This window comes from Clarias gariepinus, chromosome 4 (assembly GCF_024256425.1).
Source record: "Clarias gariepinus isolate MV-2021 ecotype Netherlands chromosome 4, CGAR_prim_01v2, whole genome shotgun sequence".
Classification (NCBI taxonomy): Eukaryota; Metazoa; Chordata; class Actinopteri; order Siluriformes; family Clariidae; genus Clarias; species Clarias gariepinus.
Window position 1 is genome coordinate 18,501,901 of NC_071103.1, and position 13,142 is coordinate 18,515,042.

At 37.0% G+C, this 13,142-nt stretch overlaps 2 protein-coding genes across 2 annotated transcripts in view; both read left to right on the plus strand.

Moving 5' to 3' along the window:
* LOC128520658 (cathepsin K-like) overlaps positions 1-13,142 on the plus strand; it is a 287,992-nt gene that overhangs the window by 112,652 nt on the left and 162,198 nt on the right. The window lies entirely within an intron of this gene.
* On the plus strand, positions 9,375-13,079 carry hapln2 (hyaluronan and proteoglycan link protein 2). The gene is made up of 6 exons (XM_053494990.1): positions 9,375-9,460; positions 9,675-9,775; positions 9,898-10,257; positions 10,333-10,449; positions 11,600-11,782; positions 12,802-13,079. The coding sequence occupies exons 2-6, from the start codon at positions 9,697-9,699 to the stop codon at positions 13,077-13,079; spliced, it is 1,017 nt and encodes a 338-aa protein (XP_053350965.1). The 5' UTR covers positions 9,375-9,460; positions 9,675-9,696.

Below are 13,142 nucleotides of genomic sequence, written 5' to 3' on the forward strand. Positions count from 1 at the left end.
AACAAAAAAAGAGCTCGCTTAAATATACAGCCTTGTACTTGTAGGGGTGTCATTTGTCTTTCAAAAAGTATGAGATTTAAGGTGGTTTTTCACTTTTTGCCTCTAGGCAGGGGAAGTATGGCAGAGGTCAGAGTTCACAAAGCTCTTTTAAGTAATCTGATGATTTTGCTCTTTAGTGAGCAAGTACTTCTTTGCTAACACAAAAACTCTTCATCTTTCTCATTTACAATAATGTTTTCTGCATCGCGGTTTAGTTTAAGGTACTGTTTGCCTTACCGAGACATAAATCCAGTTACAAATCAAACTTTAATGCAAGGGGTTAACAAGGCCTTTCAAAGTTTTGCAATTCTAGCTTGAGGGAGACACGACAACCCAGAAACAAAATCCAAACTGGTTTAACTTTATACTTGTGCTAGAGGTAACATTTCTCATTTGACAAACAGATTTGTCAGTGTTTAAAGTCAAAACATTTCAACCAAGGTTCAGTAACTTTTCATTTGCTTCCACTGACATGCTCTACCATGTTATTTTGTTCATTAATCAGTACAAAGGTTCAAAATGCCCAAGATCAATCGATTTTCTCTTTTTGAGTGGATTCCTTTAACTTTAATATATCTTATCCGTCATTAGTTTGTTGACCCCTGAAGCTATGGTTGATCTTGCTCTGACAGGGGCATACTGTAACTAACTATGTGCAGTTGGTGAGTTCAAGCAGTGCAGATGATTATGCATATTAAATTTCAGGTTATTTGCATTCTATGTCAAAAAGACACTGCAACACAAATAAATGCATTACAAATTTAACACCAACAGGCAAAATAAAATTCTTTAGTTAATCAAATATTTACTAACAAGAATATCACAAAGTAAAGTAACACTTGATGCAGATGCATTCTGACACTACAGTGTGGTATTTTAAATGATATTAATAAAAATGTTGATTGGAAGCATTTGTTCACATTTTGTGCTGAATTTGCAAAATCTCCTAATCCAAACCCCACTCCCCATTGTTCTCCATAGTTTAGTTTTGCCCAATTCCCATTTACCATACCATACAATATTAGGACAGTTAAACTAACAAGTGTCCTCATACATATGAAGCCAGCCAACCTACTCTTCCTGAACTGCTGCTCATACAGTATAACAAGACAGCTTAATGCTTAGAATAAAGTTTTACCTGCCCACTTCCACATACTGTACATGAGGTTACACTTGGTCATAATTAGAGGGTTGTGGTTGGTCCCCCAGCCAGATTACATGAGCAATATTGTACTGTTGGACTTTTGGATACAGATGGCAAACACAGATTTCTCCCTCCTTTTCAGTATTAAATGTCTTATCCGCCAGTGTCTTTCTGTACCAAATGATAACATGGATGACAGATTTGCAGATTACAAAACCTTTGCAAGGATTTGCAGATTGCAAAGCCTGAAAGTGTCTGAGAAAGAAATCTTTAGTAGTTTTAACCATGAGGCATTGGTATGCTGTAGAGGATGGAGATTTTTGCAGGGCCGAGACAATAGGTTTGATAACGCATTAAGGTGTTGCCCTCAAACATGTGATGCTCATAGCTGTGTAAACATGTACAGATGCATATCTCGAAAACCTCTTCACCTAGTCTAATTTCCAAATTGCTCAGCAAAGGATAACATTTGTCAAAAATACAAGCTGGACCATCTACAAGATGAAAAATTATACACTTTCTCTATCCACAGCTATTTGTGGATCTATAGCTGAAAAAGCAATACTTGTTGAAATCCAATACTTGAATACCTGCTTTTCAACTATGCATATACATGTATCTAAGAGGTGCGTGTCTGTCACCTTATCACTCTAGTGGCTCCTGGTACTCAGATAAGGCAATCAGGTGATCAGCTAATTTGTAGGGACATGCAAGTGTTTGTGTTGGGGAAGTCAGGGCAGAGACATTCTGATTAAAAAAAAAAGCTACCAGAAATATCAACCGAGATCATCAGATAAGCACAAGACAAGACCTGCCTATTATGCAACAACTACCAACTATCAACTATATGAATTAATGTAAGGTTAAATGAAGGTAATAAAATGAGCATAGAGTGTATTCTAAGTATTTGTTTTCAAGTTTTACTTAAAGTTTTCTAAGCTCTCTTTCTAAGCAGCTCTTTTATTCATGGAGCTTACAGATGCTAGTCCTTCATATTACACATATCATATGCATCTACCAACCTAGGATGATAATGAGAACCTGAATTCCATTGTGATGTAATAGTTATCTAACTTGTAGCTCGTGCTCGTTGTCATATGCTTCAAGGAGTGGTTGAAACTAATAGCCAGCCAATCTCTCTTGAAGCGTCAGATCAAAGTATAGTATAAAGTTGTTTTCCCTGAACAAGCTTACACATGTCTGCCCTGAGTATTTCAGTCACGAAACGTTACCGATTTAACTAAGAGAAGAACCAGGACAAAAAAATCATGTATTATAGTCAAAGTATTAATAAAATAATTAACATTTACTCAATTTTAAGTGAATGGATCCAGCTGCTGTTTTTAAATGTACACATGTATTACAAAAAAGTTATTATTATTTAACTGACATATTTTTTGACATACTATGACACATGTTTTCATATAAAATGAACTTCTTACAGTACATAACTAACCTGTTAAATGATTCATTTTAATTTAAAACATCTACTTCATGTAGATGCTGCAGCATTTTACAACACTTTGATAAGGTACGAGTGTTCAGTCTATATTATTCAGTCATATATATATGTCAACCCATATTGTAATGCATGCATGTAGTTATAGTGCTAACTAGGTGCTGAGTAGCATAAGACGCTCACTATCCTTGGCACAGTTCTTGTTTGTCCTAAACTAAGTCCATTTGATTAAAGGGAGATTTGTAATGAATTCATTAATGGTCCAAATAAAAATATATGATTTAAAAAATGTATTTTAATAAGAGTAAACATATTAATTTTATCAACACCCAAGTAAAATACAAAAATTACTGCAGCTACTGCACTCACCAGTCAGTATTAGTTAGATAGATGTGTAATGTACGATATGTTATAGTAAGTACCTTGGTGTTCAACAAGACAATAGTCTTGAATGGTCTGCTAACCAAAAGGGCCTGATCTGGCTTTACTTCCTGAAGAGACTTCAATGTATGCAACAGGATGCTTGAGATGTTTTATACAGTAAGTCTGATGTGGCAAGTACCATCTTTTTCTGCCATGGTGTGTTGGGTGCAAGCATCAAAACAAAGGATTCCAACTTACCTGAGTTTGTTGTCGGGCACAAGCTTATTACCTTGGAAGTGGTTAGGGACAGAATGCTGGCATCAAAACAAAAGACACCAACTAAACCTATTAAAAAGGCTGAGTTTGTTGTAGGGAAAAAGCTTGTTACCTTGGAGGAGGTGGTTAGGGAGAGAATGCTGGCAAAACTGCTGGCAATTATGAACAATGCATGTCGCCCTTTCAATAAAACAACTGATCTGATAAAACTGATAAAAAAATCTGCTGTCCTGTGTCAAAGAGTTGGCAATGAGAGGATGGTTTACATGACAATGAGCAAAGGACACAGTAAAACTGACCACAAAGGTTAAAGGTTGTCCTTCATGGCCTAGTCAGAGCCCAGAATTAAACCCCATTGAAAATCTGTGGAATAACTTGAAAACAGCAGTCCATAAATTGTCACCATTAAATTTACCTCAACTTGAGCGCTTTTGAAAAGAAGAATGCAAATATTTCAAAGTCTAGATAAAGCTATGTGTGCCACTAAGAAGGTAATCATTTGAGAAGTTTACAAATCATTTTTTAAGCTGGGGTGATACCTTTCTAAACCAGTGTTTTATTTTATTTTTATTTTTTTCTCTGACATGTTAGTGTAACATTCTGACATGGTGGATGTTAAAGAAAATGTTTGAATAAAAGTTTTAAGGGTTAACCATCAAAGTTATGGTTAATTTTTACTGAGGAGCTAATTAGACGATTGATTATCCAATCAGAATGTTTTTGCTACATTAACCTTGAATAATTGCTAGACTAATTGACTATACAAAAAGATAATCGATTGATTAAAGGATTTAAAAAATTGTTAGGTGCAGCCTTAATTTTGACATGTATGTGAAATTATAGATTATAAAAATTAGCAGAAAAATCATGTGGTGCACTTGAGGCCAAAACAAAACCATGCAGGCACCAAGACTCACACTTTAGCTCCAAAGGACATACGAAAATTATAAAACATGCTGACTAAAATACCTATTATTTCTATTTATTTAAATTAACTTTTCTAATAATGTATCATTAAGATTGTATTTTTCTCTGATGGAAAGCCAACTGAATGGTTTTGGGATCAATTGGAACTTAAACTGTATCCCAGACCTTCTGCCAGAAAGCAGTGTCTAAGCACATCTATTCTCTCTTGCCTGAATGGGCACGAATCCTCAGTGATATCCTTCAAACACTTATACTGTAGAAAGCACACACACACAGAAGAGAGTAGTCTATTATAGCTCCAAAGGAGTGCTTCACAGAGGTGCCTATCTTTGGACCTGGACAAGGATGACAGAGTACCCTTATCATCCCAAACTTGTGGAACATCTCTTAAACAATTTCCCCCCTTTTTTACTGTATAACCACAAACAGTTTTCATTCTCCTTTTTTTTTTTTTTTTTACTTTACTTTTTTACTGCATAAATCAGGGATGAGTTTCAACAGAAATGCAAGTTAGGCATCTCTGAGTTAAGAATTTTCAAGCATCATGCACGAACAGTTCCATGGAACGTGATATTATCATCTTCTCTCGAAGAACTGATACCATTGGCTAGTCAAAACCTGTATGGTGAATCTTCTGAAGGAACAAGTTAAAAGGTGACCGTGTTCTGAACTCTCCCTCCCATCAACATGGCCACACCTGAGTGCATTCTGCTATTGATACAGTTTGAACAACCGGGTAACAGCCTGTCACAATGGCATCTGTGTCAAAAGCAGCACAGCAAAGGCAATGACAGTTTGAGATCACTGATACAGCATGTGACCTGCTCACTGAGTCAAACCGAGTCACATTTTATATACCGTAACCAGTGTTAGGGACGTTACTTTTTAAAGTAAATTACATTACAAAACTACTGTCTTTAAAAAGTAATCAGTTACATTACAGCATTACTTTCTGATAAAAGTAACTAGTTCGAGTACTTTTCCATTGCAGAAACTGAAAACTCCTTTGTGATTCCTCATGCATGTTGTTTTAGTCAAGACCTTTATAATTATTCTATCACTCAGCGAAGTTCGTCCCATAATCTGTTAACTACTAATACCCCTATCTCACCTACGCGGTTTTGCACGGTGCTGTAAGTACGGTTTATCATGATTCACCTCCAGTTTTGGCGCTGTGATTAGGTTTCCATATTTCTGTATGTTAGTCCTCGCATAGTCAAACTGCATAGGTGAAATAGGGGTATAACGGCAGAAATAACAGAGGGAGGCGGGTTATCGGGGGCGGGGCTTGTAGGACGACTTTCACACACACACATACACACATACACACACACACACACACACACACTCACACTAACGTATTGGGAATGACTGCTGTCTGGCGCATGGATGATCTAAATTGTCTGAATAACGGATTACATTTAAAAAAAATAAAAATAATTAACCGAGTATTTAAATGACGGACCTAACGTGTTAAATTACTCCAAGTACTCTAACACCCAACACTAACTGTAACACATTCATTTATAGTTATAAAAAACAACAGAACTGTACATAGAAAAGGATGCACAGTACACTTAGTAAAGAAAAAAAATAAACATTAAGATTCTATTCTACAATAATTATAAACAACAATCACAACACTACTTCAGTAAAGGTCTTAAGTTCTTAAAATTTTAAATCATTGTGCATTCCAGGTACATTGTGTCTATCAGAACTGACTGAGCATTTTTCACTGTCTGCATTCTGCCATAGTTGGTATTTTGTCACAAGTTCATTTGTATTATGTGGATTTTGTTTTCTTCTTCATCATTTTTATAATGGAGATAGTACTGTAAACTACCTATCACAAGCTGGCAGGTTACAGATTACACAGAAACCAATCCAAATATGGCACAGACATTTATGTGGATAATTTATTTTAAAGGAGTGATAAGTGACAGCATGACATTAAAGTTATGCATATCAGTTACCCTTCAGGCTAACTGTCAAGATTCTACAGACGCCTCTGCCAGAAGCAGAATTGAACATCTTAACCTGAACTCTGCAGTTAGAGTTACCTTGAGGCTATGATGCTTTAAACTTGAAATTCAATGTTCCTTAGTGGGTTAGGGCTTTGGGGTATTGATCAGAAGGTTGGCATTTCAGCCCCAGCATTGCCAGGTTCAGGAATCATGGCAGATCCTATGCTCTGACCCCGGCTTTCTACCTGGCATATGCAAAGAAAGAATTTCACTACATTGTAAGTACTCTCCCTTGCACTTCCAGGGTCTGGGTTTGATTCCTGGTCAGGCCCGATTCCTGTCTCTGTGTGCATGGAGTTTGCATGTTCTCCCTGTGCTTGGTGGGTTTCCTCCAGGTACTCCGGTCTCCTCTCACAGTCCAAAGACCTGCAGTTTAGGCTAATTTGCGTTCCCAAATGACCAGTAGTGTGTATGTGTCCTGCAATCGATTGGGGCTCTGTCCAGGGTGTACCCTGCCTCGTGCCCTAAGCCTCCTGGGATAGGCTCCAGACCCTCCGTTTGTTTTTGATGATCAGTCAAGTGCTGTTAATAATTTTTTTAATTAAACTCAGCAGTGCCCAAAATATTTCAAGCTTCAATGTAAGCAAACAATCAAACACATACATACATACTGTACATACATGCATACATACACTTACCTAAAGAATTATTAGGAACACCTGTTAAATTTCTCATTAATGTAATTATCTAATCAACCAATCACATGGCAGTTGCTTCAATGCATTTAGTGGTGTGGTCCTGGTCAAGACAATCTCCTGAACTCCAAACTGAATGTCAGAATGAGAAAGAAAGGTGATTTAAACAATTTTGAGCGTGGCATGGTTGTTGGTGCCAGACGGGCCGGTCTAAGTATTTCACAATCTGCTCAGTTACTGGGATTTTCACGCACAACCATTTCTAAGGTTTACAAAGAATGGTGTGAAAAGGGAAAAACATCCAGTATGCGGCGGTCCTGTGGGCGAAAATGCCTTGTTGATGCTAGAGGTCAGAGGAGAATGGGCCGACTGATTCAAGCTGATAGAAGAGCAACTTTGACTGAAATAACCACTCGTTACAACCGAGGTATGCAGCAAAGCATTTGTGAAGTCACAACACACACAACCTTGAGGCGGATGAGCTACAACAGCAGAAGACCCCACCGGGTACCACTCATCTCCACTACAAATAGGAAAAAGAGGCTACAATTTGCACGAGCTCCCCAAAATTGGACTGTTGAAGACTGGAAAAATGTTGCCTGGTCTGAGGAGTCTCGATTTCTGTTGAGACATTCAAATGCTAGAGTCAGAATATTGCGTAAACAGAATGAGAACATGGATCCATCATGCCTTGTTATCACTGTGCAGGCTGGTGGTGGTGGTGTAATGGTGTGGGGGATGTTTTCTTGGCACACTTTAGGCCCCTTAGTGCCAATTGGGCATCGTTTAAATGCCACGGGCTACCTGAGCATTGTTTCTGACCATGTCCATTCCTTTATGACCACCATGTACCCATCCTCTGATGGCTACTTCCAGTAGGATAATGCACCATGTCACAAAGCTCGAATCATTTCAAATTGGTTTCTTGAACATGACAATGAGTTCACTGTAAATGAAAAATGGCCCCCACAGTCACCAGATCTCAACCCAATAGAGCATCTTTGGGATGTGGTGGAACGGGAGCTTTGTGCCCTGGATGTGCATCCCACAAGTCTCCATCAACTGCAAGATGCTATCCTATCAATATGGGCCAACACTTCTAAAGAATGCTTTTAGCACCTTGTTGAATCAATGCCACGTAGAATTAAGGCAGCTCTGAAGGCGAAAGGGGGTCAAACACCGTATTAGTATGGTGTTCCTAATAATCCTTTAGGTGAGTGTACATCCATCCATACATCCATCCATCCATATATACATCCATACTTACATCCATCCATCCATCCATCCATACATACATATATACATACATATATTTTCAGAATTTAACTTTAACCAAGCCAAGAAACAGGTTTTACCTAGAAAGTGATCTCCCAACAAATTCAAAGCATGTTCTGTCCTGCTACTGTTGCTAGTTTGAAGTACTGATAATTTATGTGAACAAAGCTTGTGGATACAACAAAGATTCTATGCTCTACTTCAAAAAATGATATTTGATAACACGAGAAATGTTGGTCTTTGATAAAACAGTCCTAGTTTCATTTTTACTCTCTGATCAAGATTTACTTTGACCTTCTCATTAAAACAAACAAAATAGACTTTCCATTACATTTCCTCTTTATTGTATGAGCAAACACATGAGCTTTATTTTAAATAGCAAGTGGCAACTGAAAGGAAGCACCTCACACAAGCACAGTGAGCAATGAGAGAAACTGATAGAAAGGAATAAAAAGGAGAGAAAGAGCTTGCTGTCACCTAGACATGCCTTTATGAATGCTAATTGTGGCGGCATAGAAAGGATTCTATTGATGAATCATCACAATGAAGAAGGCCAGGAGGAAGCACTGGAATCTCATTATTAGTTTTTTTTTTTCTCAACGTTTTTCCCCCTGCATTGTTTATTTGCCGTTGTCTCTGTGATGTAAAAAGATCAACATCTGGTGACAAAGTGATTATTGTATGTTTTTTCCTAAATCTGAATCAAATGGCTGGTTCTAACAGTGTGATGATACCGAAATCAGCAGGGTATCTAAGTTACAAAGAAAGAAGAAAAAGCTGTCCTTGTTCAGATAGATAAAGCAATACAATAGCATACAATAGCATACAAGTCAACCACACAAAAATCTGTATTACTCACATCAAACTGTACTCTATGGAGATTCATTTATTAAGGGCAATGGCTGTTTTATGTCTTACTGTGAGTTTGCTATTTACTTTTTTTATAGATAATGTAAAAATAAATTAATGAATAGAGCATAAAACCATTTTTTGTGTTTCTTTACATTTATGACAATAGTTGGCTTGATCTTATTAGACTGTATTTTTAGTAACCTTATTAAGTGCTGAAATGTGATGAGAGGAACAATGGGTGTCTGTCTAAATGAAACATCTGGAACAGAGGAATAGATGGACCAGCCTACTAAGAGAGAGAGAGAGAAAGAGAGAGAGAGCATCCTACTGATGTTGGATAGAAACTGTATGACTGATGACTGTATAAGCTGAAGTGACAACTCATATTAACAAGCATTTTCAAATTGTGAATACTTTTAATTTAAGATTAAAAAGGAACAGAGAAAGAAGAGAAAAGGCAAAACAGGTTTGAAAAAATTTTTCTCTATTTATCAACAATTTTCTTCACTTTCTTTTTTGTATTTTAATATAAATAATTTTTATTTCATCACAGTTTAATTCACATGTACTGTAAGATAAATGTGCTTGTGTTGGACCCTGCAAAACAGTATACTATGTAAACCTTAGGTACCACTTGTGAATGTTGTGGAGTTGCAATCACTAAAATAAATGTTTTTCAGGTAGGAAAAACTACTCTTAATTATGAACTGTGCAACATTTATAGTGATGACTACCAGTTTTATCTCTTGGACTGATGGCATTCCTCACTACTACAGTAAAGGTAAAACCAAAGCTCACTGCAATCATACAGGACTTTTTAAAATATAGTTTTTGCTAATTTTACCACATTATACTAAACACTTTTTCCTTTTTTGAAAACCTTTTCAGAATTTTTTTTTTCAGATAAAGATAAAGAACTGCATTATCTTATGGAACCACCAGTATATGCTGAAATAAAAGCACACAGAGGACAGAATGCAACCCTGCCATGTGTTCTGCGCTCAGTACCTGCTTACTTTAAAGTTAAGTGGAGTAAAGTTGAACCTCTTAAAACAGGAGTGGAAAATATTGTTCTCATTAGTAATGGACATGGGGTTAAACACTATGGCAAATGGCAGTCTAAAGCAAGTCTTCGGCGTAACCATGTTTTGGACATCTCTCTTCGCCTCACCAAGCTGGAACTCCAAGACTATGGTCTCTACCAGTGCGAACTGATCAATGGGATTTACGATGAGAGTGTCACCATTGCTCTAAACATTGAAGGTACAGGAACACAAATTTTAACTATTCAGTATAATAATACATTAATAACATTAATAAACACTGTTTATCTTTCAGGGGTTGTGTTTCCTTATCAAAGCAGGAATGGTCGTTACAAATTTACTTACTCTGAGGCTGAAGACGCTTGTGCAAAGCAGGACGCAATACTGGCAACGTACACACAGCTTTACAGGGGTAACAATTTTTATATGCAGTACCTTGCAAAAGAATGCATTTTGTCACATTACAAAAACCATCTAAACCATGTATTTATTGGGATTTTGTGTGATAGATCAACTCAAAGTGGACCATAAGTGGCAAAAAAGTGGAAGGAAAATTATAAATTGTTTTCAAATGTTTTTACAAATAAAGTGTGGAATGCATTTTGATTTAGCCCTCTTTACTCTGATACTCCAAACTAAAATCCAGTGGAACCCACTGCCAGAAGTCACCTAAATAGTAAATAGAGTTTACCTGTGTGTAACTTTACCTTATTATAAATACAGCTGTTCTGTGAAGCCCTCAGAGGTTTGTTAAAGAACATTAATAAACAAAAAGCATCATGAAGCCATAAGAACACCCCAGACAGATCCAGGATAATGTTGTTTGGAGAAGCTTTAAACATCTCATGGAAAACTGTTTAACCCATCATGCAAAAATAGAAAGAGCATTAAGCAGAAAAGGAGCCCAGAGACCCATAAGAGATCCACGGCTCAGGTAGGCGAATCTGTCCTTAGGACACCTATTAGTCATACACTCCACAAATCTGGCCTTTATGAAACACTGGCAAGAAGAAAGCCACTGTTGAAAGAAAACCATAAGAAGTACAGTTTGCGGCAAGCCATGTGGGGGACACAGCAAGCATGTGGAAGAAGGTGCTCAGGTCAGATGAGACCAGAATTGAACTTCCTGCCTAAATGCAAAATGCTATGTGTGGTAGAAAACTACTGTCACCTATCCCCACTGTGAAACATGGTGGTGGCAGCATGATGTTGTGGAGATCCTTATCTTCAGCAGGGACAGAGTTGATGGGAAGATGGATGGAGCCAAATACAGGGCAATCTTAAAAGAAAACCTGTTTAACATTTTTCTTTTCCTTCACAATTATGTGCCTCATTATGTTGGTCTATCACATAAAATTCCAATAAAATACATTTATGCTTGTGGTTGTAACGTGACAAAATGTAGAAACGTATTTATAAGGTATGAATACTTTTTTAAAGCAAACTGTATATGTTAACCCGAAAGCATTCTGTATTATATACACTGTCGTAATATTTTCCAGCTTAATGTTTCAATGACTGATAACTGCAGCACTTTCTTCCACTGATGGTCTGATGTGTAGAATGGATGGAAGGTTTGGAGACGTGTAATGCCGGATGGCTCAATGATGGTACTGTCCATTACCCCATATTGAATCCAAGGCCAGCTTGTGGGAAAGATCTTCTTCCTGGTATCCGCAGCTATGGGCCCCGGCATAAGACCAAGGAGCGTTACGATGCCTTCTGCTTCACCTCTACCACTGAAGGTCAGCAACTACAATGCACTGCAGATTATTTAACCAATTCAAATGTAATTGTAAATGTAAAATGTTTTAATATAAGGCAATGTATGATAACGAGTTGAAGGTGCAAAACTGTTTGTCGTAGGTGTCCAGTGATAAAGTTGTTTTTTTGCAGCTGTTTATTTTTTTATATATTTTATTAAATCGGCTTGCCTAATTAATCTTGTTGTGCTAACCAATTTCAAGGTCTCAATCAAACCATGTCCTTATCTCAAATTTCAATCCACCTTTATAACAAAAAAGGAAATCTATCTATCTATCTATCTATCTATCTATCTATCTATCTATCTATCTATCTGTCTGTCTGTCTGTCTGTCTGTCTGTCTGTCTGTCTGTCTGTATAGTGTTTTGACCTTTTATAAAGCCACAGAAATCAACTTGAGGAACACATGCAGGAGGTATGGTGGGCTCAGTAAAAAAAAGAAGAGGAGAAAGACAATGCACTGTTGTTTGAGTAGACAGGACATAGTCTGTTAGAGTGAAATTGTTTCTGTGGTGACATTTAAGCTCCTGCTATGTCAGTGTAATACAGGCAGCTACAAAATTTCCTCTGAATCATTCGACATGGCGGAGAACTCCCTTCTTTTCTTTAATTCAGATTTTCTTCTTACAAGAAACACACAATCTAAAATGCACAATATGTGTTCTCATTCCAGTTAACATGGTGGGATTATTATAGATTATTATTATTATTATTATATATCTGTTTAATTTATATATATATATATATATATATCTATATATCTATCTATATATCTATCTATCTATCTATCTATATATATATATATATATATATATATATATATACACACTCTTATATATATATATATATATATATATATATATATATATATATATATATATATATAAATACTCTAAAATATATATACATATACTCTTAAATATATATTATTTTATTTTGAACTATGCACCTCTGGAACTGAACTGAGTCTCCTAGTCTCCTTACTTCCCTGTTCATGCAGGTCCAGTGTTCTATCTCCCAGGGACGTTTAATTTTTCTGAAGCAGCTCGTGCCTGTAAGGAGAAAGGAGCAAGCTTAGCCCTTGTGGGACAGCTCTACTCCTCCTGGAAGTTTCTGGGGTTGGAGCGCTGTGATGGAGGCTGGCTTCAGGATGGTAGTGTGCGCTTTCCCATAATTAGCCCTAAGGAGCGCTGTGGAGGAATCCCACAGCCAGGGGTTCACAGTTTTGGATTCCCTAAAAAGAGTATTAGTCTCTATGGGGCATACTGTTACAGGTAAATGTGAACATAGTGAAATATGAATCCTGATACTCAAGTTCTAGATCTGTACAAGTCTGCAGGT

What these genes read in the sequence shown, in the direction of transcription:
- hapln2 (XM_053494990.1), top strand. Translation starts at nt 9,697, where the DNA reads ATGAACTGTGCAACATTTATAGTGATGACTACCAGTTTTATCTCTTGG. An exon ending in TCCTCACTACTACAGTAAAG is followed by an intron (nt 9,776 to 9,897) that starts GTAAAACCAAAG and finishes TTTTTTTTTCAG; the next exon opens with ATAAAGATAAAGAACTGCAT. An exon ending in GTACACACAGCTTTACAGGG is followed by an intron (nt 10,450 to 11,599) that starts GTAACAATTTTT and finishes TCTGATGTGTAG; the next exon opens with AATGGATGGAAGGTTTGGAG.